The following is a 26,876-nucleotide window of genomic DNA, read 5'->3' as shown; positions in this document are numbered from 1 at the left end:
AAATATTACTTTAAATTTTTTTGAAGTTTTTTTAAACACATGATAAATGCAATATTATCATTTTAGTCCAAATCCGAATCTAAATCGCGAATATATATTTTTGTATTTATATATAATATATATTTTTTTGTATGTACAATTACATGTGTGCGATTGCAAAAAAATGAACACACGGGTTAGGTAGTTAAGAATTTGCTTGACCATAAAAACAAAAAAATAAGTTTAGATTTCCGATTTACGAAATTTCCTAAGACACTATTAAAAGAAGATTTTCAAACAATTGTATGTCGGGTTGCTAAGTTGCAGTTGGTCTTTGCAGGCGGGGTGCGTAGTAAAAAGTACCTGTAATTAGTAATTAGATAAAACGACTTCACAAGAATCAGAGTGATGCCTAACTGCATAAATCCAACTAGTAAACACGGTTAAAAAGTTCAGCTATGGGTTTGGGGTGCGTTTTTATTTAATGGTTTTCTTTAATTACATAAAATTAACTTGGTTGGACAAAATTAACCTATGACAACCGCTGTACTGAACAAAATTCACTCACTTTCGTAATATTTTGTGATAGAATGATCCGAAGTACTCATACAAACTTTACGAAAGCCATCTCTTGAATGAGCAAAAAGAAGGAAAGCTGTAAATTATGGTGTGGCTGCCTCAATCATATGAACTTATCCCAATTGAGCTTCTGTAGAACGAACGTAATCTTCGTGTCAGAAAGTGTCCAACATCAAAACAAACACTTTGTAGATGCAGCTCGAACCAGATGTGCTTGAAAATCTTGTTAGCAGAACGCCACGAATCATCGCAAGCAATACAAGCGATAGGTAAATTTTTTGCATACCACTGTAATAATTTTGATTTTTCAAACTTTCAAATTAAATAGTCAAGTGTAGAAAAATAACCAAAATGGCAGGTTTACTATGGCAATTTTATTTCAGAAAAAAGTTCACTAAATTCATTCAATTTATGACAACTTTATAAAACATCTATATTGTTTGCGCTTCTTATAGAGTTCGATATTTTACATCTCGATTTCTACATTATTATTTTGCGTTAAGCGTTTTGAGGTTTTAATTTGGTTTTAATTAACTTTTCCTAACCTAGCGATGCCAACAACTCTTCACTAATTGCTTCTAAATAAAACATCCTTAGTGATGTACTGCAACAAAAAGCTATTATAAATAAAGTATAAATTTCTTTAAAGCACAAGATTAAAAAGAACATCTTGGAGAAAGCATTATTGTAGGGTTCTTTATTATTACATCATATCTCTCCACCCTTTAGTTATGCATGGGGAGTTTTAATAAAAAATGTCCATTCGTCCGTTTTTTTTATTAATCTTATCTTAATATAGGTAAATCTAAAGTAATCAGTAAATTACCATATTGACCACGTGGTATGTCAAAGTAGGCGTGCTTAACTGATTTTTTATTGAGTTAACTAAAATGGTTTAATTTTCTAATGTTTTTCGCTGCACATTTTAACTCTTATGTTAAAAAAAAAGACTTTGACATCTTCGAGAGATGCCTAAAATTGTTTTATAATTGCTTTTTGATGAAATGGCAACTCTTTAGTATCCAAAAATGAAATATTTGAAATAATTCCTCTTCTGTTTAACAGTCAACATAGTAGATTTTGATTTCAAATTAACTTATTTCATGATGAAATGATTGTTTTAGAATCTTATTGAAGAATCTTAAAATGTAGAAAAAAGAATTATACGATCTCTTTTAATGTTTGATTTATAACAACTGTATATCAAAGATATGTTTTTGAAAAAAAAACTTCGACAACATCTGAAAATGTAAGAAATGTATGATTTACAAATGCATCAACGGATTTGTTTTAAGAATAATAGAAAAAATGATAACTAATACAAACAATATTTTTAAAAATCCAAAACTAACATAGGTTTATATATAACTTGTTATTAAAAATGTAAATTAGAAAAGCTGCCATTGCTAATAATAAATTAACGCCTAAAAACAAGATAAAGAGACAAAAATCCATCAAGTATTTGCCAAAAAGATTAAGGTATAGTTAACAATTAAGGTCCAAATACTTAGGACCAACCAAATTCACGGCAAAAAATAAAAAAAAGATGAAAAGAAAACCACAAAAAGCACATTAACAAAATGCCACTTTCTTATAAAGAAGTTTTTATAAAGAATATATATAGAGAGAAAATATTTTTATAGTCTTATAGTCTTAATATTTTTCAAGTTTTTTATAAGATAGTGGCATTTTATTGCTGTGCTTTTTGTATCTTTTTTTTTTTTTTGGCAATGAATTTGATTGGTCCCAACTAATTACTCGTTTATACACGTTAATTTTAACCATGGAATGGTTGTTTACTATGAAAGGGGATTTTGGTGGGATTGACAATATCAGCTTGTAAATGAACATAATTTTAAAATAATTTTTAAGAAAAATTCCATGATATGATAAAAGTAGCAATAACTTTTTTACAAAACATACATAGTATGGGATAAAAACTCGAATCATATTTCAAGCATTAAACACGTTTTTTTTACGTTTCAAAAAATGTTAAACGTTTTCTTAAAACTGATGATTTCCCAGCATGCAACAAACTTTAAACACAATTTTTAAACTTCCTCCTAATTATCTCGGTTATCTTGAAAAGTCATTCTGCATGAAATGTTTTTTTTTTTATTTCTTTATTTACTTTTTTTTACTTTATAGCTTTGGAAATAACTTTGACCCTAAAATTATTTTACCCGGCTTTTTTACTTATTTTAACAATTTGATGAATATAACCATTAGCGGAAATTTGATTTATTGAATTTGATTAAATTCTTTATGAATTTTGGACTTAATCATAACAATATAATTACTAATCAAAATATGTTTGGAATGCTTAATCTGAAAGCTTAATAAGAATATTAAAACAATTCATTATCTTGCGGCTGCTCACGTAAACACAAAAGAAAAGGGTTTTTATATTCAGTAAAATTTTTAAGCAGAACGACTTTTTTTTATAAAACAAAAAAACAACCCAATAAGAGTGCGAAAAAAAAAAAAAAAAAAATGTTCATACAGAATGAACCTATAAGCTGTTAAAAAGTTACGCAAATATTTAACGCCTTTCGAAGCCTTGCAGCTTAAACTAGAACCTTTCCCGTAATAACGCGAAAGAGGAAATTTGTTGAGTTCCGCATCTAATAAATCAAATAAAAATGCAATACTAACTCGTCAATAACAAGTTGAAAATGTATAGTTATATAAAATAGATACGTTCTAATAATTGCTGTTCTTTTTTTTTTTTTAAAAGCAATCCAAAGAGCTTTCTGGTGAAATTTGTATTTTAGTAAGAATAAAAACCTTTAAGAAGAATTTTTTGAGTTGTTCGAGCTTTTTTTCAATTAACACACCTTCGTCTTTTCACTCACGCTAAAACTTATCTGAATTGCCCAGATATCTAATTTTGATTCAAGCCGTGACAAGGAAACGTCTTCAAAATCAAAATGGTATTTTAAGGATTTAGCCTATTGCACCTTATGATTATTATACCCATACGGATAAATATTTTTTCATAGAACAGTCTCTTGAGATGGCATCTGACTCTCTGTAGATGGTAACATCCAATCAGGCCAGTTATTTACCGGATCCCACTCGCTATTATCACAAATACTGGGTATGCCATCTAATGAAATTTCTTTTTGTCTGTGAAGGGGAAAATATTCTTTATTGGGTAGTAAAGGCATCGAAATTTTTCTTGATACTTTCTTTTTTGCAGGTAGCTGAGGACTTAAAAATGAAGGAGTATCGAAAATTTCATTTAAATAAGTTGATTTTAATTTTTCAGCATTCTCATTTATTTCCAAAGAGATAGATTCTGAAATTTCTTGACTAACTCTAATAGAGCCCAGTTCTGACATTCTAAAATTATTTATACCGCTACTGTAGGCAGAATCGTACGAATCTCGTTCTCTGATGTTTGCCCTTCGAACAACAAAAGATTCAGAATAAGAACGTGAAGCTTTTACTTCAACTGATAATTGAGTATCATCGTGTAGGCCTGTACCATCGTGTACACTTGTACCCATCATAACTCCACTATCTCTTGGACTGCTTGAATTACGGCTAGAAGTAAGGGAAGCTTTTACCGCCTCGAACTCTCCAAGTAAAGCAGATTTTTTACGTCTTCGGGGAGAAGCCTCGTTTAACGACTTTCTAACGCTGTTTCTGTCATTTGGGTCCGACCGCGTAGAACTTGGTCTACTACTCGTACTATTTTTTTTCTTTCGTAAAAATGGTACGTAAGGTCCGTGGTTAAAAGAGTGCGATTTTCGGAAAGTAACTTCTTCGTCCATATACATTAAACCCCGTGTTCCTATTGTACTACAGGGACGCTCTTCGCCATTAACGCTTGAAAATCCTCTCCCAGTTGTTTTCATTTTAGAAAATAAATATTGTTTACCGTTTTGTGATGATCTGAATAAAAAAATCAAGTATTAATATTATGGATAAAAGTGAGATATTTTGGCTGATCGTTTTATCTGCTGGAAAATATTTCTTACTCTTGTTCCACTGTTGGTTTCTTTCTAAGGACGTAGTCAATCGTTTCAGGATCGTCTATGAGGAGCATTCGAAGTATCTTATCGTGCGTGGAAGCAGAAATCTATAAAACCCCACGCGGAATAGTGTTAAGCATCTTTAAAAATTAATAACTAAAATACAATTTTTTTAAAATCTAGTTTACAGCTCTGACCTTAAACAATTCTTTGCTGTAATCTATCATGATGTGAACAATCTCGATGCTAGCCTTGTTATCGTCGGGGTTCAATGCTTCATCCACTTGGTAAGCGCTACTGCTCTTATATGTCTAATACGAAATTATACATTTAACTCTTAATTCGACAAAAAAAAAAAAAAAAAAAAAGAAAAGATTGTAATATAAATAATTATAGATAATTTTTGTTTTTTTCTTTTAGTTATGAAATAACGTTAATATGGCGTTAAACGGGTGCAAAGTGCAGGGTGTAGAACCTGCAATTTTTATAAAGAAACTTAATAGATTAATGTATTTTCATTTACTTTGCATCTGTGTAATATATTTGGAGCCATTAAAGTGGCTAAATTCAGGGAATCCATTTTGTTGCCAATAATCTAAATTAAAAAATCAGAAATTTTTTACTGTATATTAAAAAAATCTACGAACCCCTTTTATTAACTGATATAATTTTGCTAACCGTAGAAAATTTTTAAAACGTAATTGTTGTAGAAAATTTTAGGTTTACCTCGTTTTCAAATTCGTCCTTAGTATTCTGGGAATGATCAGCAACCATTCGCAAACAGTTTAGGAGGCACTCTAGTGTGTCTCTGTTAGCTACAGGTAACAACCATATCAGCTGCTGAATAATTTCCACGACTTGTTCTTGTGTTTGAGATTCTTTTTCTGAAAAAAAAAAAAAAAAAAAAAAGAAAAGAAAATAAAAACGCAAATAATTATCTACTTCTTAATTCAACAGAGACGAGGTTTAATTCATTATATTCAGAGAAACGTTTAAGTAGTTTTGTGTAAATCTAATTTGATTAAGTGAATTTAACATATGGCTGAATACTAAATAATTGCGGAAATGCCACATTATCTAGCAACATTGCTGAAAGTTTTTAAAAGTAAACTATCAAATCATTTTCTCGTCAACTTGCTTTGCATATATTTAACCATCATAAAGTTGTAATAAAAAAAAATTTAAAGTCATACTTGCTAAAGATAGAAAGACCGGGTACAGTTCTCGAGTTAACAATGGGTCAGGTAAGCACCTTAAAAACTCCTTTAAAAGTGCTGCAACATCGTTAGGATTGCTTTCTTCGTTGATGACTCCAAAATAGCCTCTGTCATAATCGTTTTTCATCTTATAGAAACGAAAATATTTAAGTTTAAAACAAAACGAATTACCTTCCAGGTAAAGACTTTTTTTTTGCAGATTAAAAGGCTTACCTGGGTTACGCGTTTCTTAGAACCTCCTGTTCGAAATATACCAACAGTATTTAGTGCGTATTTAGTTATAAACTCAGTTGTTTGTAAGATTACTTTTGGAATTTGCAGTGGCAGTTCTTTAAATTCTGTTTCTTTGTCGAGTATGCATAGAGAAGAAGCGGAGGTTGAAGAGAGTGCAAGAGCTTCAATTAATCTTGATTTCCTTTTATTGGATCCCCATTCCTCCTCGTCTTCTTCTTGCAGCGTACAAATTGTCCTAAAAAAGTTTAAATGGTAATCTTCGTTTTGATCCTCAGACGAAAACGCATGATCGTAGCCGTCCGCTGAATCGTTTGATCTTTTCTCAGATTGATCAATGGCCTTATCGGTCGTTTCGGAAACGTCTCCAATTTGATCACATTTATCAAGCTTTTGCATCGCATCCTTTTGTGCTTTTTCAATGAGCTTATCATTCTCAATAACCTGATGCAAGTCCACGGAGAAAACTGGATTAAACGGCCTAAGAGTAGCTAAAAAGAAATAACTTCTTTTTAACATGAATTTATGAAATAATAGAAAATAAGATTTTTAAGGTCGATTATTTAATAAGTCATTTTCCAGATAATGGATTACTAGTAAACAATCATAATGATGCATAGTTGTTATTTAACTGCAATTAATCTCTTTTTTTTTGTTCCCTTTTATACTATTTTTCAATCAAAATGTGGACAATTTTGCACGTTGAAATAATTCCGTTACAAATGTTGTGCACACCTTTTTCGTTATTTTCGTTTTTCGCTTTTCTTCGCAAAATCATAAGTTTTTTCCAACGTCTACGAGCTGCTACGTGGCTTTCTAGAGAAAAAATATATATTCACATTTTATTTTTTAAAATGAAACTTAGAATAAATTTTTTTTAAAAATTCTTTATATTTTTCTGACAATGGAACTTTTAGGGTTTTCTATAATTTTTTATATAAAAAAATTCTTTCTAGAATTATATAATCGTCTCGCGTAGGAAAATTCTTACTGGGATGCTTTTTAATGAGCGATAAAATATTTCCGGGATGTTTACTCAAACAAATGCGTTGCTAATATATTGCACAGCAACGCCACATTCCTTTCGAATTAACAAAATTTTTTGAAACTCACATTGTTTTCTTTCAAACTTTCATTGTATTTTAAAAGTACTTTAAATTTTTCCTTTTAATTAGGAACTGATATAAAATACGATCATTAGAACTGATATTTTGAAAAAACATATCTTATCTTACCTTTTGGGATCGCCAAGTGACAATCGAAATTATTTTCTCGTAATCTCTCTAATCCATACTGTTTTAATTTTTCACGCTCTGATTCAGTTAATTGGTGCAAAGAGATCTCCTTTAGTTCAACAACTTTTTCTCCTGTCGATTTCCAACAATTATTTTCCTACGACGAAAGAAAACGAGCTGGTTTTAAAATGAAATTTCAATGTTTCTCCTACCTAATACCTAAACTATATCTTTTTGCAGTTATAATAATACAGTGAAAAATAAATACACTAAAGTTATAATAATCAGCTAAGTAAATCAAAACCTTTAAGGTCAAGCTATCAAAAATAAACCTCTAAACTAATTGCTGGGTTTTATTCCTCATATCATATATCCTCATATCATATTCCTCATATCATATTAAACAAACTGATTGTGCTGCTTGATTCTCTAGCAAGATTTTAGAAGTAAAATATTGCATCAAACAATAAAAGACAAATTGCACTAACGAGTAAATAGGGTCTTACCATTGGTGTCCATAAAGAAGCACCCTCGTTGTGAATTCTTGAACGGTTTTTTTTTGTGCGAGTAACAACGCTTGATAACTTTTTCTTTCTAGGTACACTAGGCGCTTTCACCGGGGAACTGCATTCTTCATGCGGTAAACTCTCTGTCTCAGGCGGACACTCTGAAGGTTGCTTGTTTAGCCAGTCTTTAGTTTCAGATGGTAGTGTAATAATTGTAGCGCGAACAAAATTTCTAAAAGTGTGAACTGCAGACTTCTTCTTTTTAGTTTTGCGTTCTGTTATCTCTGTTGCAGTAACCTCGCACATTTCAGTTGAGTTTATTATAACAGGACTTTCTTTTATGATGCTGTTCCGATTTTCATCTTCATTACAATATATTACAGTTTCACAGATATCCAAAGCTTCAAAAATATCATTCTTTTGATTTTCATTTGTAACAAATCCTTTAGAAAAGTTATCTTCATCGTCACTCCTGACCGGAGACATTTGAAGCGATTCAATATTGCCGAGATTTTCTTCAATATTTTGTTTAGAAAAAATGATACTATCCAAGCAGGTATCGCTTGCTTGTTTATGCAATTGTCTTTGTTTTTCAAGATTCAAACGTAGTAAATTTCTTCCCGAAACAGCCGACGACATTTTTATATTTAGATCGGTCTGTTCTATCTTTAGGTCGCGTACGAGTCTATTATTAAATAACAAATATCTAAAAAGTACCATTGAAACGCGATCCTCTCAATTATTGAGAAGCATTATCACCCCCCATAAAAAGTACAACTACACGAAGCGTCCTGCACAATATTCACACTACTTATCACATAACTTCGTCCAACCCTATTAAAGCGTAAGCGCTGTTTATCATGTACGTTTAAAGTATTGTTTGGTATTTTATATTATCGAAGACGTTTTAATATTCTTATCTAAAGCCGTTCTGCATCGTTACATTCTAATCACACTGAACAATATACTCAAGCTGCGATACGTGAAAACCTATATCCTTTATTTTAAAGATGGCGTACATAAAAAAAAGGGAGAAAAAAAACTTAAATAATAGAGTATTTGTTAAAGTTTGAAATGTAAAATCTAAGTTTTTATAGTGCAAAATGAATCTCTCTGTGTTGTTTTCGCAGATAAGTCTAAAACAAAATTGGTTTTAGCTAATTACTATTGCAACATCAGTTCTTTAAATATTACAAAGCATCACAAAAACATTAGGTGATCAAAAAATCTTGATGTTGCATATATATTCTCATTCAATGTAACTGGTAAAATTTTTCTTATTAACTAAAAATAATTTTTTTTTGTGAAGCCAGCCAACGTTTGTTGACTTTAATTGAACTGTTGCATCTCAACGATGTTTTTAAAAAATTTATTACAATAAATTTATTACTCTGCTTCGTCACCTACGCTTTCTACAATCAGACCTAGTATCTTAATGACCCATCGTCGGTCGAATACTCAATTTTTCAAATCTAAAAATTCCATATGAGTTCTTTAAAATAATGAATTTTAATTGAACTTTAAAAAAAATTTTATTTATTTTTTTTTTTTTTTCATTCTTGTTTATAAATTTATTAAAAAGCTTTTTAATTTGGACAATTTTTCTTTGAGTAATCGCTTATTTCCGATGTTTGTTGACTGAGAACCATGCTGATTAAAACACGATAGTGTCCAAAACCGACAAGATTTTATTCATGAATCGTTTACTTCAGTTTTTGGTATTTCAAAAGATTGGGACATTTTCATTGACTTAAGTTAGTGATTTAAATGTTAGGGGTATGTGTGTATGTGTGTCTATGTGTAACATAGTTTGCAATCCACTGTATTCAAATTTGTATAATATATTTCAATCCAATCTGAAACCTAAACAGTGTCATAAAAACAAAATGATTGTCTTGTAATAAAGAAAGATTATTATGGCGTACGGAATACTAATAACTTATAAATTTATCCCACGATCCTCTTGAATTGATATTTGCTTTGTAAAAGATAAACTACACACGCTCTTTGTGCGAGATAATAGTCAGTATACAAAAGCATTTCGTTGCCAAAGTACATCAACCTTAGCAGCTAACAAATCTATTATTAAAAAAAAAACAAAAAAAAACAAAAACAAATAAAGATCCCTATCATTTTAAATTCTTATTTGATCTCTGCAATTTATATCAGAGAAATCCATTTCGAAGTTTGGAGGCTCCATCTGATGTTCTCGTTTTCGAAAATCCATTTGAAACACATAAACAAAATTTATGTCGAGTTCAAATTCAAACAATTTACCTGTCTGCCTGATAATTACACTGTCTGCGGTTTACTTAGGTGATGATTGCTACTGATATAAACCAACCACCATATGCATACATTTTGTTTAAAATCTCTAACATCATCAATAACATTAGCAAATATACAGCGGATGATAACAAATATATTTATTTGTAATTTTAAAACATACTTTAAAAAAGAACAAAAAAACGCAAATACTAAAAAACGATATATAACAGAGTATATGAAAAAAAGGATTTTATCGTTAAAACAAATTTTATGCCGTTTCGTTAAACTTTCGTCAGAAAAAAAAAAATTAAAGAACATGGAAGGTGTGCTCAACAAAGCAACCAAAAATTTTCATTGAGTATCACAAAAGTAATCAAAAAAAGAGAAATTTAAAGAATTAATGGCATTCAAAAACGATTACACAGTCTAGCAACAACTTTAATAAAACTTAGCAATTAAATTTTCCATAATATTATTTATCCGTCATGTTTAGAAGCTTTAAAAAGGATAATTGTCACTAAAACTAAGTAATGCAATAAGCGATAAAATATTATATAAAGAGCTTTGGTAATTGACAATATATTACAAATACTGAACGCATACAAAAAAAAAAATTTGAATTCTATTCTAACGAATTCTAAAACAGTAATAAATCTATTAAAAACACCGTAATATAATAAACTAAATCTAAAAAACAAAATGGAAAGTCAATATAACAACGAATAACAACGGAAAGCATTAAATTAAGGAATTTAAAACAGGTTTTTAAATTCTTTTCTTTGATTTTTCCAAAGCTTCCCTTATTATTATTACTAACTTTTTTACATTTATTGGCTCTTTTTATAAGTAATTAAATAATGCTCTGTCATTTTTCGATTTTTTTCAGAGTTTACTTTGAAATTTACGCTGCATGCTGGGATTTTCTTTTCTAAATAATCTTGCTGAGACTCGTTAGAAAACTTGTTTTAATGAAGCATTTTTATAAGGGCTAAAAGTTTAAATGGAAGCTATAAAAGTCTTGGCTTTTTTACGAACTTGTGGAGTAGTTGTTGTTACTTTAGCATTATGACTATAATTTACCTTGAATATATAAGGGCTTTTTAAATAACAAAAACCTTCATTGCTTGTTTATAAATAAAAAGCCTTTTTTGCTTTTTTTTTCTTCTTTCGCATCAATAAAAGTTTATCTCTCTACTTTTTCTGTTCTTTTTACAAACTGTTTTATTACTTTACGAACTATAAATCCACAAAATTAAAATTCTTTTTTCGCTCTGAATATCATCAAATCAAATGTCGATAAGAGGAGTTTATTAAATCTTGTTGCGTTAAAAGGAGTTTATTAAAATCTTGTTGCGTTAAGAGGAGTTTATTGAATCTTGTTTTTGTTAAGAAGAGTTTATTGAATCTTCTTCAAGAAGAAGATCTACCAAATTTTCTTCACTGAAGAGTTCATCACTCAAATTAAAAGAGGTGAAGAAAATACATGCATACCTTCTGAAAATCTGTGAAAGTTCCAAACCCTAAAAAGTCTGAACCCTAAAAATTTTCTAGAAAAAAAAGAAGATGAAGAGAAAACTTAAGAATTTGTCCTTCTTTCAACGACGAAGGAGGGAGCTGTATATCATCTCAGATGTATGAAGAAGACATTCTATATATTCTTTGCTGTATAAATTGCCTTTACAAGTTCAGAAAAGTCTGACTAATTACTCAATTAAATGGTGAGTCAAGTTGTATCCTTAATTCATGCAGTGAATTGCGGGTAATGTAAGTGAAATGCTATTTCTTTGACAGGAAATGATACTTTTCATGGTATGGAGATTTTATCGGCGGCATTTGTTACTCAGCTGGTAAAAAAATTACAATATAATCGAGTGGATCAATATATATGTAGAGAGAATATTTAAATATCGTGTGCCGTCTTGATAAAAAACCAAACCTTGATGAAAAATAATGTTCGATAACCACGTCCTTTACCTCAAAGAACTCACGAAACTACTTTTTTTTTTTTTTTTGTGCAATTGATTAATCGCTGTTATAACTGTCAAAAAAACTTTTATATGATTTTTGTTTGATGTGACTGTAGCACATGTGAAGCTCAAGCTTTTTTTGATAATCACAGAAGTTTTAAAAGATTTTAGTTCGTTGGTAATATTTCCTTAATTTTTACATATTGCCAGTATACGTATCTGATTTTTTATTTCTTGGTATAAAAAAACAGAGGAATTTCAATCACTAAAAGGTGCAAAAAACAAATATTGCTCTTGTAAACCAAAAGTTTCTAACTTTTACAGTTATTAAATCTTGGTACAAAAATATACAAAGTTGCATGTATATCTTTCTGGTCAAAGGATGTTTTTAGAAAAAGCCTTTTTTTAGCAGCACGGTAATTTAATCTTATTGTATTTCGCAGGTGAATATTAAATAACCTCGGTTGAGGTCCATCCTCAACCGAGGATATCGTCCAGACTCAGAACAATCACCGGCAAATTGGTTTAAGTTTATCTTTACGGAGCAATCGTAAATGACTTAGTCAATTTGCGTCATCTTTGAAATATGGTTGAAGTGGAATGTAATGGATTATTGTGTATGAGTAATTATTAGGTTATTTTTTTCTAATTTCTAATTATTCTCTAAACGTATATTGGCTCTTTCCTTTTTCGTAAATGAGGTTACCACAGTAACCTTGTTTTCTAATTAATTCTTAACAATGAATTCTTAATAATTGCTCATAAAAATTGTTCTAAATAATGACATTCAATTAATTACTCTTAATAATGACTTCTTGATATTGATTCTGAATAAATCTTAATAATTGATTCTTAATTATTCTTAAAAATTGATTCTTAATAATTGATTCATAATATTTAAAAATCTTAATAACTGATTTATTCTTAACGAGCCATTATAAAAATCTTATCTTTATAAAGATGCAAAAGAGTATCTGGAAATGTGTTGTTCATGGTCAACAAACTTTTTATCATGTCAAAAAGGTTTAGACGAAAACATCCCTCAAAAGGAGGTCACTCCGCAAGGTCCGTAAATGTTACCATAAACCTTTTAGCCGCTAATTCAATTGTTGCTCTAAAAGTGTGTAATTTTGCACAACCGTTGGTAATTTTGCACAACCCACAGTGGGCCAGGTGGTAGACAAAACCTCAAAAAAAAATATTCGAAATACTTCCAACTACTCAGTATATTATGTATATAAGAGCATAATAAATGGTTTAAAACATTATTTGTAGTTTGGTAGTACATCATAAATGTACAATTATCAATTACAATTGAATATATTTAGAAATTCATTTATTAATTTTTTTAATAGATATATCACCTATAACTATGACAACGAATAACCTTTAAATTATTTAACATATGCGAAATTAATTGACACATTAATAAAATTTAATTTTATAGCTTTACGAAAAATGCCACAACAAATTCCAAGGTCTTGTATTAAACTCACAGTTTCATTTTGAAATATAAAGGTAAGATTCTTATTTATAATATTAAAATATTATATTAAAAGTGACGCATATAGTTTAGAACCTGCTGGAACCGCTTATTAATGTTAAAATAAGTTAATACAATATATGTATAGCCTGTTGGTGGTGTTTAATTCTGCTCTTAGCTGCCCCTTTAAGTTTGGTAAACATTTAAAAAAAGATATTTTCGTAAAATGCTATTCGCGACAAACCTATTTTTTTGGTTTTAGGTAATAATAGGTGCTGTGCTTATTATACTGGCCTAATTAAATGTAGCTGAAATGAAAATAATGACCATATTTATGTTATATTTTTTTATAGTGGTTGCACTAATAACGTTAAAATAATTTTTTTGTAGTTGATATGAAGATTAGTGATGTCCATAAACGTATACGGCATGACCAACTAAAGCCTGGTGATAAATCATTTTCTATGTCTGTAGAAGCTATTCTAGTCTCTATGAATTTGGGTTCTACTGGATGTGCTGCGTTTTTAAAAGTATATCAAAAGAAATGGAAGGATGCAAACCGGGGAAATAAAAAGTTTGAAAGTAAAAATAAAAATTGGTTGGCTCAGGACTTTAAATCTACATACAGTAATAATATATCTGAGTCTGATAATTCTAGTCAATCACATAATATTGGTGGAAGACCAAGTTGCTCCTTTGAAGACGCATCTGACAAAACCAAAAGAAGAAGACTCAATGATGTTATAAATAATTTTACTACTGATGAGTTGCTCCACTCAGCAAGGCTTAAATTAAGGAATGAGTTTAATTATGAGGCTGCCAAGCAAGTTGCTGAGATATCAGAACCTTCTAGTCAATTTAAAAAGTATACACCTAATGAAGGTCTGGCATTAATTATAGATGGTGGCATGTCAAAATCAACCTACCAACTTATCAGAAATGGAGCTGAAGAACGTGATTGCCATATATATCCTTCATACAACAACATAAGATTGTCTAAAGCTAACTGCTATCCAGAGAACATCTTTGTTGATGATTATTCAGCACAAATACCACTACAAGAATTACTAAAACATACAGTAAAAAGACTCTGCGAGGTGCAAGCTCCTGTGATCAGCACAATGCTGGATTGTTTGACCCGGTTGACTTTGCGTTGCAAGGCCGGGTTTGATGGGGCTAATGGGCAAAGCGTGTACAAGCAAGTGAGTAGTGAGGAAGCTGGAGATCGTAACTTAAAAAAAGAAGAATCTCTGTTCATTACTTGCTTAGCACCACTAGAACTCAGTGGGTTCTGCAATGATAAAGAAGTACTATTATGGCGTAATGACAAGCCATCATCTACTGCTTATTGTCGTCCAATAAGATTTTCTTTTCAAAAAGAAAGCAAAGCTGTTGTCCTAGAAGAAGCAAAATATTTAGAATCTGAAATAGAAAAATGTAGTATTTTTAATGTTACTTTTAGTGGAAAAGAACTGGTTGTCAAAAGTATTATAGAACTGACCATGATTGATGGCAAAATTCAAACTATTCTGTCTGATGTGACTAATTCAACTCAATGTTGCTCTGTGTGTGGTGTGTCTCCAAAAATCATGAATAACTTAGAAATGGTGCTGAAATTGGACAATGCTAGTAACTTAGAACTGAAATATGGTCTTTCTAGCCTGCATTCCTGGATTAGGTTTTTTGAAATGGTATTACATATTGGATACAAGCTGGAAACTCAAAAGTGGCAGTCTAGAGCTATTGAAGATAAGGAAAATGTTAAGCAAGTGAAGAAACGTATCCAGACAGAATTTATGAATCAAATGGGACTGGTTGTGGATTTCCCAAAAAGTGGAGGATCTGGTAAGTGAAATTACATAAATACTTGTATATGAATCATCAGGTTAACTATCACATATATGCAATTTGTAGGTACCAGTAATGATGGAAACACCGCCCGACGAGCCTTTGCAGACTATCAATTAACTGCCAAAATTTTGAAAGTAGATGAAACTCTTTTATTTTATTTTTACATCATTCTAGTCACTTTATCATCTGGATTTGAAATTGATAATGTCAAGTTTAAAGAGTTTTGTATTACTGCTCTTAAACTTTACATATCTAAGTATTCCTGGTATTACATGTCACAATCAGTACACAAAATTTTAGTTCATGGTCATGCCATCATTGCTAGACAGTACTTGCCAATTGGACTGATGTCAGAGGAGGCACAAGAGGCCCGCAACAAGGATTTTAAAAAGTTTAGGAAAGATTTCAGTAGAAAGACTTCTAGAATAGACACAAACCGCGACCTGGTTAACAGACTACTTGTATCTAGTGATCCTGTCATAACATCATTAAGAAAAGGTCATAACAAAAATAGTAAGAGTTTTAAAAAAATCCCCAGTGAAGTTTTGGCTTTGCTGAGGGAATCAGCTCCACCTTCTTCTAGTTCTTTGTAGCTAAACACAATTTCTTTTTTGATTTTTTGAAAAGAAGGTTGATTTAAAAAAAAAATTTTTACTAAGCCTATTAATTGTAATTTTGTTATTAAAAACTAAAATATTCTTGATAAAAATAAATATTATTTCATGTATAATGATTATTTATATATCGAAATGGGTTTGGGGAGCAATTGGGTAATAATTAGGTTTTGTCCACCATATCCTATATATCTGGCCCACTGTGCAACCGTTGGTAATTTTTCACAACCGATGGTAATTTTGTACAACGATTTTCAAAGACGCTTTACTCTCTTGCAACTAAAAATTTGAAAAACAAACGCAAATCATTTTTGGTTTGCGTTTGTGGTTCAAATTTTGAACCCGACGGTTTGTTCTAGTATCAATACGAACTCATTTGAAATAGTTTTATAAACGTGATTTCTGGCAACACGAGTCGTTTTGTGTCTAAACATAGAAATAGAAAACAAAAATTATTTCTTGCAACAATTCTCTGTGCAGCAGATCAGAACTGAACTCAAAAGTGAATAAACTGCTTAAAGTGTTTTTTTTCAATCGGTTTGAAGTATGCTAAGTGTTTGATCCGATAAAAAAAATCAATTAAAGTTTAGGAATTTTTTAGATAAAATACTTTTTTGGTAGAAAATTAGGGTGAACTTTGCACTATGTATAAAGTCACCACAAATGTTGCTGATCATCCAAAACCGATACTTTCTAAAACTTCATGCTGATACTTTATATAAGCAAAGTTACATCATACTTTTTTTTATAGCTTTAATTAATTTCTTGGTTAACTCCGGGTCAAATTAATGTTAATAGTGATGTTTTTTCCAGATGTCAAGTCATTTCAAAAAGGAGGTTTAGACGAGAAAATATGTCCTCGACCTATCCTAATGTGAAGATGTAAAATCATGAATAAAACGACTATGAACCTTAAAAGCTTGATTTATTATTCTCATTATAAAACAATAACTTTTACTTTCAAATTGGTTTTCTTTAACTTTTTTTAAAAAAGTTTTTTTAATATGAAGTTTTTTTTATTTCTTTAAAAATCCGTATTTTGTGACTTACGCCCTATTAAAAAAAACTTATTCAATTATCGGTTTCGCCAAAATTACTGGATAATAACGATACTACTACTCGCGTTTAGACCTACCTCTAGTCCAATTTGCATTGTAAAAATAAAAATCTTTTAGCAAAATATAGTAACAATAAATCTTGAGCTTTTGTAACTGATGAGAGGTAATATATTTTCATAAGGAATGCATTTTTTCTTTTTTTCTTATACCATTTTTATTATTTATTTACTTTATTACTTTCAAACATTAATTCTCCTGTATGCTGGAGCTAACCTTTATTCTTCAAAAAGTAGTCTGTAAGCTCTCTTAAATCTATCTTTTTGATATTAAAGAAAAAACAACACGTTAACAACATTTAAAACTTTCGTTTAACAACACTCAACATAATTTTATGAAAATCTTAGAAGTTAAGCTATTGCCATAGCCAACCTATTAATGTAAATATACCAATTTAAAAAATTCTTGGCCGTCTTTTGATTAACTTTACGGTAAATTTTAAGGACATTGCGGAGTGGCCTCCTTTTGAGGGATGTTTTTGTCTCAACTATATCAAAAGCGTGAGTTAAATTGATTCAAGTGTAAAAGTAAAGGTAAAATCATTAGTTATTTTACGACGCTAAACTTGGGAGAGACTTATGATGAACACTCTGTGATGCTTATTCTTGCCTTGATTACTTTGATTTAGAAGCAGTCTCAACAACTTTTTACTAACTTACTATACTTTTAAAAATTTTCTAAAATACAAGAAAATGTTTTATTGTTTTCAAAACTGATAATCATTCAATATTTTATTTCAGTACTTTTGATTTATTACTTACAGTGAGGGTTTTCTTCACTTATATTTGTCTTGCCCTTAGAGTCTGGGTGGTAGGGTGTGTATGCATGTGTGTGTATACTTATTTTTTGAGTTTGGCAAGTGCGTGTATCAGCATGGGCGTGTAAGAGATGGACGTGCAACTCATTTTTTAACATCAGAGAGGCCGCAGAAATTAGCGAGCCATGCGAGTTTCCGACAAACTCTAAACTTTTATCCGTCGTATATTGGAATCCATTGGACTTAAAGTAAGAGCTATAGTGTCTGATAGAGCAACCCCAAATAGAAAATTATATTATATTCATAAACTGGAAGTCTGCAACAATATAGTAGATGGAGTAGTTTCCTGGACATGAAACCGTTGTGCTCTAGCTGGCAACAAAACTAGTTGATATTTTGTATTATTTATTATATCTCTAATTATACATGTACTAAAGTAGTTAAGTAAATGATCTCAATTTCTATATCATCATCAGCGTTATTTCTTAAAATATTAAGAATGTCTAGCTATATAAAATTGAGCTTCAAACTTGGTTCTTTTACTGTTATCTTTAATAACTAAAAGGAAGTTGATGTAACTAGTTAGACGAGACCAAAAATTTTCGACGAATCTGAAAGACTTTAATATAATTTAATTTTTATTGTTTAAAACAAAAGATTTGTAACAATGCGCAACGAGTATGGCTCGCAAAAAAAAAAAAAAAAAAAACGTTGCGCTTCCATCTCTTATACGTGTTCGGTATCAGTAACTATGTCTCGCGTATGGTTCGTGTTATGGTTCATGCAATGGTTTGTGCCAGTGGCGTAGCAAGGTCGTTCGGGGCCCAGGTTTAGGTTTTTGTTAGTGGCCTCACAGCCCTAGAGCAATTTAATAACACACTTATGAAATTTCTTTTATATTTCACACAAATGAACCGCAGTAAAAAAAAACTACTGTAAATGACATAACCAGAATTATGCAGGAATTAGTTTATAGTTATTATAACTTTATTAAAATAGTTTTAAATAATTTTTAAAAGTCGAAACTCTCGCTTTCTAGCTTTTTCGTTTGCAAAATTTCTAACTATTGTATTTCTATCAAGCTCTTTAAAAGGGTTCTTTTTCAATGCTCAAAATAGCCAAGTCACTTAAATGTTCTTGCGTTATATTTGCATCATATATATACTTGCAGATCGCAAATATGTTTTTATTAATTTAAGCTTTAGTATAAAAAAAATACTAACTTCGTTACTAAATCTGGAAAGCTGGACATCAAATTGAGCTCCATTATGAGTTTCAATGAGCGTCTATGAGGTTCTTTACACAGTTGCTTGTTTCTGCTTTTGTGGTGTATTTTTTGGAACACGCACGGAATGCCAAAACTTGGCTTAGAAGGTCATCAGAAACGTACAAAGGTCTTTGTACTTTTCAACTAACACTGCTACAAATTTATAGAACTTTTTATCAAAAGAATATGCAATTTTAATACCGCACGCAAAGATGGAAAAATTTTCTCCCAAAGGATAAGAAGCATGATGAAATTCATTTTCGTCATATCTTCTAGAATTTCCCAGCCTCATTATGAATTGCTGGTTAATCGCTTGTCAACTTCAAATCTGCGTAATAAAGTAATGAGCGTCTTAATCAAATAAGAATATCTATTCATAGTTGCAGTAGAAGATGTCTACTTTCCCATCTTGTTACGCATAGACTTTTTAACGAAACTTGCTTATCCTGGTCTGAGTTAAAGACTCGCGAAAGAGCCTAACGTGGTCCTCTTCCTCCGAAGTAAACATATACTTGTTGAACAATGCTGAAGAAAGTTTTTATTTCCGCACACGATGTAGCAGCATTACCTAGCACTAGGTTTAGTCGCTGGCACACACAGTGAATATAGGCTGTGTTTGGTACAACTCGCTGAACTCTTTGTAAAAACCATTCATCACGGATGCTTCATCATAACCCTGTCCTCTGCACTTGTTAAAATCAATATTGGACTCAGTCAAAAGACCAGTGATTAAGTTAACAGATCCTTCTGCAGACTGATCCTAAAGCGTAAAGAAACTAAGGAACGTTTCTCTTACTTCTGCGGTTTTAGTGCCATTGTCGAAGTGCACATACCGAATGCAGTTATTATATTGATCGGTCTTCGAAACATCGATTGTTGAATCGCCTATAACTAAAAAAAGGTGCCGCACAAATTTCTAATAGTAGATGCTCTCAAAGCTTAGAAGCTAGAAGTGATATCAGTTCATTTTGTATTTGATGGCTTTAATAGCATACACAACCTCCTGGTTACCAGTTCCTTTAAAGCAGGATCATATCGGGAAACAAGTTGAACAAACAAAAGAAAATTTCCAGACAAAATTTGCTTTTTCTCGGTGGGCTCTAAAATCAAGGTTACACGAGGCTATAGTAAACGTAATATCAACGAACCGCTGTAGAACACTGAACCAGTAATTGCTTTGTTCAAAGAGTTTGCTTTTCAAGCTCTATATCGATACGCACAACTTTTTTTGGAATAACTGCCTTAAGATGAACTGTTGAATTTTTGTGGCGATTGATCTTTTGACTAAGATGTCCCTAGTCAGAGACCCCCCTCGATCCACTCAAACTATTGGTATTTTAGTCTATCAGACAACAGCCAGCATGAATGACAGCAACAATAGGAGAGTAATAAAGCCAATGAGAATCAATTTGTATTCTAGCATTATTGGAACGGGAAGTTGTATCTAAAGATTGAAATTTGAGAACCAAAATCATCGGTTGGCCTTTTTGACTCTTTTGAGTCAATACAGGTGTCGAGGAAGTATAAGGGTCTAAAGTTGATGCTAAAGTGCTAAAGTGTGTTTTCAATTTAGGTACATTAGCAAGGGCTCGCTTTTTCTTTTCATACTTTTGAATACTTTTTTGGCTGTCACTTTAACTCTTGGACATTTTTTTGATAGCAAAAGCAATTATACATTTAGGTTTAATGAATTAGCTTGACATTGTCAAGCTACATGTATCGTTTTTTGAAATCTTTTTTTTTTCAAATATAGTAATTGTAATAGTCAAGTTGACAAATTTGTGTGAACAAAAACAAATATTACATATTTTTATTCACATAAATTTGTTAAATAATAATCTAGCAAAGAAATATACATTATTAAAATTAGACTTTAAAAAACTAACCTTGTTTTTTTTCTGTTGATAATTTAAAAACGAAGCATAGCACGTTTAATGATCAATATGGGTCATTTTTGATCAATATGGGTCATTGATTTCATTTTCCTAAATACAAAGATTAAAATCAATCGCTCCCGCGGGATGCTTAGCAGTTCACCGAAATGTATATTTAATTCGTTTTGGTGATTTTTTAAAACGGATTTTTAAATTATGCAATATACAGTAAACAAGCGACATTAGCATAGTTCCTATGTGGTTAGAAATAAAAAACAAATATAAAAGAGAATTTAGCGAAGAAAAATTTATTTTGACAACAAAACTTTTATTTTATTGTCATAGCACATAGGCGCCAATGACATTAGATTAGAATAGATTAACATCCGTTTTGCAATTAAATAGACTTCAGGGACGTTGAGTGTATACTAAAAAAAACATAATTTTAATGACCGTTGGGGGCCGGGTTCCTTAAACCTCTAAACTCCCTGTTGCTACGCCACTGGTTCGTATGATGATAGGCATGTTGACTTCTGATACTATTACTTCAAGCTTTATAAATTCTTACGCAAATAACAACAATTTGCTAACTCATGGCTCGAAATATATTTATGGTATTAATACTTACTGCTGGTCTTTTACAATGCTTATCAAATGTTTAAACTTAAGTGTATTACCTAATATTTAAGAAATAATAGTAATACTCAATCAAATTCTATTCAAAAACCCTCCTCTTAAAGTCGGAAATGCCGGAAATGTCTACTTATGTTTGAACCAATGATTTGAACCAATCACATAGAATAAAGTCTTTTAACAACATTTAAATCAAATTAAAACTAAACTCTCTTTTTCCCTCACACCTAAAACATCGTCTTCCACGTTTATCTTAAAATTCGCATTCAGACTCCCCCTCCTCTTTCTGCAAGATTCTCTCTACTCTTTTTTTTTTTTATGTGTCCGCAGATGGTCCAGCATAGACAATTATTCTTATTACACATGTACTTTTAGTGTTTCGAATTCGATCTCTGATTAATGGTTCTCTTAAATTGTTTTTCACGTTTTTCTCTTGATTTATTTAAACGTGTCTCGTCTCTTGAAGTAAAATGATTTTTACTAAAACAAGTAAAAACAGCTACAATATTGTCGCGATGCTTATAGCTGAACTATTATCATTTTATTGATGTAAACATAATGGTATTTCTAGTTGTTGTAACAAAACCAAACTTAAACTTTATTTGTGTGACTGTTTTATCTTTTATGCAGTTGCACAGATGCGTCCATCTTGTGTTTTAGTTGTCTCGCACTTTTTCATAATTTGATGAAAAAGTCACTCGATTAAAGCATATCACATGTTTTAATCGAGTGAAAATTGTCGACTAGTGTTTACAATTTCTTTCTTTTCCCTTCCTCACATTATGCTGATTGTAAGTGAGCCCTTATTGTTTTTCATTGATGTTTATCAATAGTTTTACAAAGAGATAATAGAATGATTGCTTAGCTTAACGTCATCAGAATAAATTTTTTTTTCAAACTAGCTCAAACAAGTCATGTTTGTCGAATGAATCTCCGCGTACGTCATCTCAACTCCTTCAAATAAAAAAATTTTTTTTTTTTTAATTTATTTTTATTTTTAAAATTTATTTTTATTTTGAAGAAAATTTTAACAAGGAAATTTATAGAAGCTTTTTGTGAATCTGCAATTTAACGAAACATTTCATCAAATATTCAGCTCTATAATTTTTTTCTTCTTATTTCGCTTAGCTGGATGTTGGTTTTTAAGTCTGATGGGTGTTAGCAATTGCGCTCGTCATCTTTACTCCATAAAAAAATTAATTTTTTCGAGATTTTTTTCCGGCGAAAAAAACATTTAGTAAGCTTGAGCGCTCCCGAATCTTCGGTTCGATTCCGTTAGGTAAAATCAATACGTCGTTTGATTTGATTCTATTCTTGTATTTCATTTCAAAAATGTCAACAAATCGAAAAAATCTATAGACACATTAAGATGAAGAGAGAGATTGTTTCGTCCAAAACTTTAGATTTTAAAATTTATTGAAAAAGGTTTGTTAATTTAAATTTTTTAAAATTTTAACTTTAGTACAAGAATATGGTAATATGGGATTGCTGCTTGATAAGCAATCATACAGGAGTAAAATCAAAAAAATATCTACAGCTGAGATCAAAGTAGAAATTGAAATAAACAAAGCAACTAACATCAAAATAATATTGCAATTATGATTCGTAACTTTCGTAATTTTATTGCACTAAAGTGAAAAGTATTTAAGAATAATTTTAAGCAAGTGTAATAGGAAATAAAGAATATATTTTGAAATTATTGAGTATTTAGCGATATTTTAAGTTTATTATTTATTACTTCATTATTTATTATTATCTAAGGTTACAAACAATGCTTAAATTTTCAAAAAGGTAATTCGTATTTAAAAATACACTTTTCACATGTATAAGTGACGGAAGGAAGCTTGAAACCTCGTTTTATAGTGAATAATGGAAAGTAAAAAACGGAATTTAAACCAGATGTAACCCTTTTGTCGAGCAAAATGATAAGTATGTATACAAAGTAAAACAACACAAACTTTTGTGCTCAAGTTTTAACTTATCAAGCAAGACACTTTGATTAATGAATTCAAAAAGCGTAGAAGTCTATACAATACATATCAGCTGTTCTAATTTTAAGAACCAATCATAAATTAGAAAAATTACTTTAAAAAAAAAATTTCAACGTTTGTAGAATGTTTTGACTTTGCTGCCGCAGCTGCTCTTACTATTACGGTATTGCAAGCAATATTGTGTTGTTGTGTTTAATATGCATGATAGGTATATCAATAAATTACTTTTTAATTTGTTTATATTTTCAATTAACTTAATTAAAATTAAAGTTTAAACAAATCAATAAGTATTATGAAACAACTTAAAAAAACAATTACTTGTCACGCCCATAAGTTCGACCACGCCCATAAGGTTCATACTTGTAAGCTAGCAAAAAGCTTTTAAAATTGTTTTTAAATAAAAGTTTCAAGGCTAGCTGACACTTGCAACAAAATGTAGGGCTCAACAGCAACAACAACAACAAAAAAGAACTCAGAGGTAAATCGAGATATTTAGGTACCTACAGCAGACAAGACCTGTTTTTTAAATAGTTTCAATAAACCGAAGTTTATCAAATAATTGTGTATCAGGAGAAAGAAAAGTGTAAAATGCTTCATGTTATCATAAATTGCAATCCCAGAGACGAGCAAATAATTAGAGTGAAAAAACAAACATTTATTAAATTAGATAGCATATCATCAATAATGTATAATGCACATTATTTGATTTATTTTATTCTATTTTTGGACAGATTATTATGCGAACTTTTAAGATATCGGTCTCAGAAAATCTTATCGTCCTTTGTGAATAAAACATGCATCGGATCACTGCTTCTAGCTTATAGATAATTTATAAGCGTTTAGGGTTAGTTAAATGATCTGAGACAAAAAGTTGAAAAACTGTTGACTTCAATTTTTCATTTCTTGATCTAAGGACTCAAGGTTGGTTACTATTTCTCCAGAGTGAAGTTTCAAGAAGCCATTTTGGTATTAAAGTTAGTACTAAAAATCCCCACGAAAATTTTTTCCTTTTTCAAATTTTTAAAAACTTTAAAAATTTTAAAAATTTAAGTTGAAATAAAGGAGGACCTTAGAACACTAAGGGAAATTAAACTATTAACAAACAAAAGTTGTGAGACAAACTTGAATGTCACGTGCTAATCCCACTTTTCTAATTTTCATTATACGCAAATAACATTAATGTGAACCTCGTAATAATAACAACAAACAAACAAAAAAAACAGACGTTTTTTTCAGTGAGGCCAAAAAGAATTGAGTCGGAGCGGGAACATTTTCTATTTTAAAAATCTCTTTGCAATCCAATAGAAATGAGTGGCTTCGTTGCTGAATGAAAAAAGAGGTTGAATATCATTATGACTCAAAAACATTTTACTTGCTTATACAATTAAAACTATATAAAAATAAAAAGAAATAAACATATATTTATCCTTGAGATGTTTCAAACCATGGAACAGTGCTTAATTCTTCCTGAACAGATGTCTTTAATATAAACATTTCAAAAAATTTACTCTCTAAAAATCAATAACAATATGCAAAAAAAAAAAAAAAAATGTAAAAGTTGACAGTAAGACATATCTGAAATGTTTCTCTATTTAATACAGAAAAAGATATTTTAGGTATCTTGAGTTCATTTTGTTTGATGATGTAGATCAACGGTGAGTCACAACCAAGTTTTCTAAAGTTATAAATAATTTTACTGATCTTTTTCCGTTCATTCTTTAAATTCTCTTCCATTCATTCTTTAAATTTTTTTAATCAACATTTTAAGTTGATTTAGTTAGGAGTAGTTTCTCTTAAGAAGTTCTTTGTCTATTTTTACTTTTTAGCTGTTAGTGTTATTGTTTTGAAAGTGATTAAGTAGAAATAAAAATGACCAACAATTTTTAAAGTTGTTACATTTGTTATAGTTGTTAGATAATAACTATCAAAATGTTTAAAGATATTATAATTATTATGATTACATATTATAATGGTATAACATTTCTATGAAAAAAAAAATTGTTTAAAGTTTTCAACATTTATACTACATAAGTAATTTTATAATTTCTTGCTAATCCTAAGGAAACCTCGATAACCCAAAGGAAATTTTACTCATCCAAGAAAAATCCCGGTAATCAAAAAGAAAACTCGATAATCCAAGAGAAAGTTTTTAAAAGATGCTTTTACCACTGGGTAACAGTTGATCTTTAAAAACAAAAAACTTTATAAAACTTTTCATTTTTAAAAATTAACAGCTACCAAAAAACTTCAGTTGTAAATAACCAATAGAAATAGGATATTCTTGAAAAAAAAAGTACTGCAAGTAAAATACTAGAAATTACGTCTGCTATTAACAGGCTGCCAAATTGTTACTTTTTTTCGTTTTTCTATTGGTCTTTTTTTGTTATGTCATTTTTTTTATTCTTTTTTTTTTTTTTTTTTTCAATCTTTTATAACTTTTAAATTTGGAAAAATTAAAAACAAAAAATGACAAAACAAATAAGACCAATAAAAAAGTGAAATAAATGACAACTTGACAGCCAGTACTTATTAAAACTATAATGGATATTAATTGGATTTATTTTTTCTCTTAACGGGAATATTTACTTATTGAATAGCTACTAATCGATCACATATTTTTTATTGAGCATTGTCTTCTTAGTGAGTTATAAAAATGTTTAAAGAAAATATTAATTACCTGGAGTTAACGGAGTAAAGCATAGAATTATTTTAGAACATGTTTTTTTGCATACAATTAACATACTAACATAAAAATGAGAAAATAAAATAGAAACTGATTGAAAATAGAAGCTGATTACTTTTGACGAAAAAAAAAATTAAAAAGCTTTTTTTGAAAAAAAAAAAAAAAAAAAAAAAAAGGTAAAGATCGGTTGCACGTAAACATTTTTTCAAGTAATTGCATTAAAAAAAAAATCTTAAACAGTATTTGCATATTGCAAGAAATAAGTTCGATAATCTTGTTTATTACCGATTGTCTTGTTTATCACCGATTATTTAAACAATCACTTAAGAAAAGTTGAGAAAATATAATTACAAAGCAAGCTTGTTAAACTTATGTTGTGAAATTTAATGTAAGACTTTTACACTTTAAGTGATTTAAATTTTTAAATTTTTAAACTTTTTTTCTTTTTCAATAACTCATTTAAAATACTTTTCATCATGTTACCAAATAACTATAATTACATTGAATTACAAATTGTATAAACCTCTTTGCGACTTAGACTTTCAGTTTTCGCCTACTAATTTGGTATTGTAATCTTGAAATAAAAAAAACACACACAAAAGTTTTACTTGAAAAAAAGAAATATTTTATGTAGAAAAAAAAAACC

At 29.9% G+C, this 26,876-nt stretch overlaps 2 protein-coding genes and 1 long non-coding RNA gene across 4 annotated transcripts; 1 reads left to right on the top strand and 2 right to left on the bottom strand.

Annotated features, from left to right (window-relative positions):
* Positions 1-3,165: 3,165 nt before the first annotated feature.
* On the bottom strand, positions 3,166-10,135 carry LOC145202351 (uncharacterized). 2 transcript variants are annotated; one of them, XM_080075274.2, is made up of 11 exons: positions 10,005-10,135; positions 7,728-8,412; positions 7,222-7,378; positions 6,722-6,802; positions 5,969-6,477; positions 5,732-5,882; positions 5,265-5,422; positions 5,062-5,133; positions 4,736-4,849; positions 4,545-4,645; positions 3,166-4,458 (listed from the first exon to the last, which is right to left on the bottom strand). In XM_080075274.2, exons 2-11 carry the CDS (start codon positions 8,364-8,366, stop codon positions 3,555-3,557), a joined length of 2,886 nt encoding a protein of 961 aa, XP_079931400.2. In that variant the 5' UTR covers positions 8,367-8,412; positions 10,005-10,135; the 3' UTR covers positions 3,166-3,554. The 2 variants fall into 2 exon arrangements, with proteins under 2 accessions (XP_079931400.2, XP_079931392.2); XM_080075266.2 differs by lacking the exon at positions 10,005-10,135 and having other exon boundaries at positions 7,728-8,706.
* A 3,000-nt stretch (positions 10,136-13,135) lies between these two features.
* LOC149892489 (uncharacterized) lies at positions 13,136-15,889 on the top strand. The gene is made up of 3 exons (XM_090080322.1): positions 13,136-13,480; positions 13,836-15,290; positions 15,360-15,889. Exons 2-3 carry the CDS (start codon positions 13,841-13,843, stop codon positions 15,887-15,889), a joined length of 1,980 nt encoding a protein of 659 aa, XP_089936448.1. The 5' UTR covers positions 13,136-13,480; positions 13,836-13,840.
* A 2,776-nt stretch (positions 15,890-18,665) lies between these two features.
* Positions 18,666-22,359, bottom strand: LOC149892488 (uncharacterized). Its single transcript, XR_016450356.1, has 2 exons — positions 20,936-22,359; positions 18,666-20,493 (listed from the first exon to the last, which is right to left on the bottom strand). It is a non-coding gene; the product is annotated as an uncharacterized LOC149892488 (long non-coding RNA).
* Positions 22,360-26,876: the final 4,517 nt, after the last annotated feature.

Source organism: Hydra viridissima, unplaced genomic scaffold, assembly GCF_058129835.1.
Source record: "Hydra viridissima isolate aposymbiotic clone 2 unplaced genomic scaffold, HvirCarnegie_v1 scaffold_2, whole genome shotgun sequence".
Taxonomy (NCBI): domain Eukaryota; kingdom Metazoa; phylum Cnidaria; class Hydrozoa; order Anthoathecata; family Hydridae; genus Hydra; species Hydra viridissima.
This window is presented reverse-complemented; position numbering and strand designations above follow the sequence as displayed.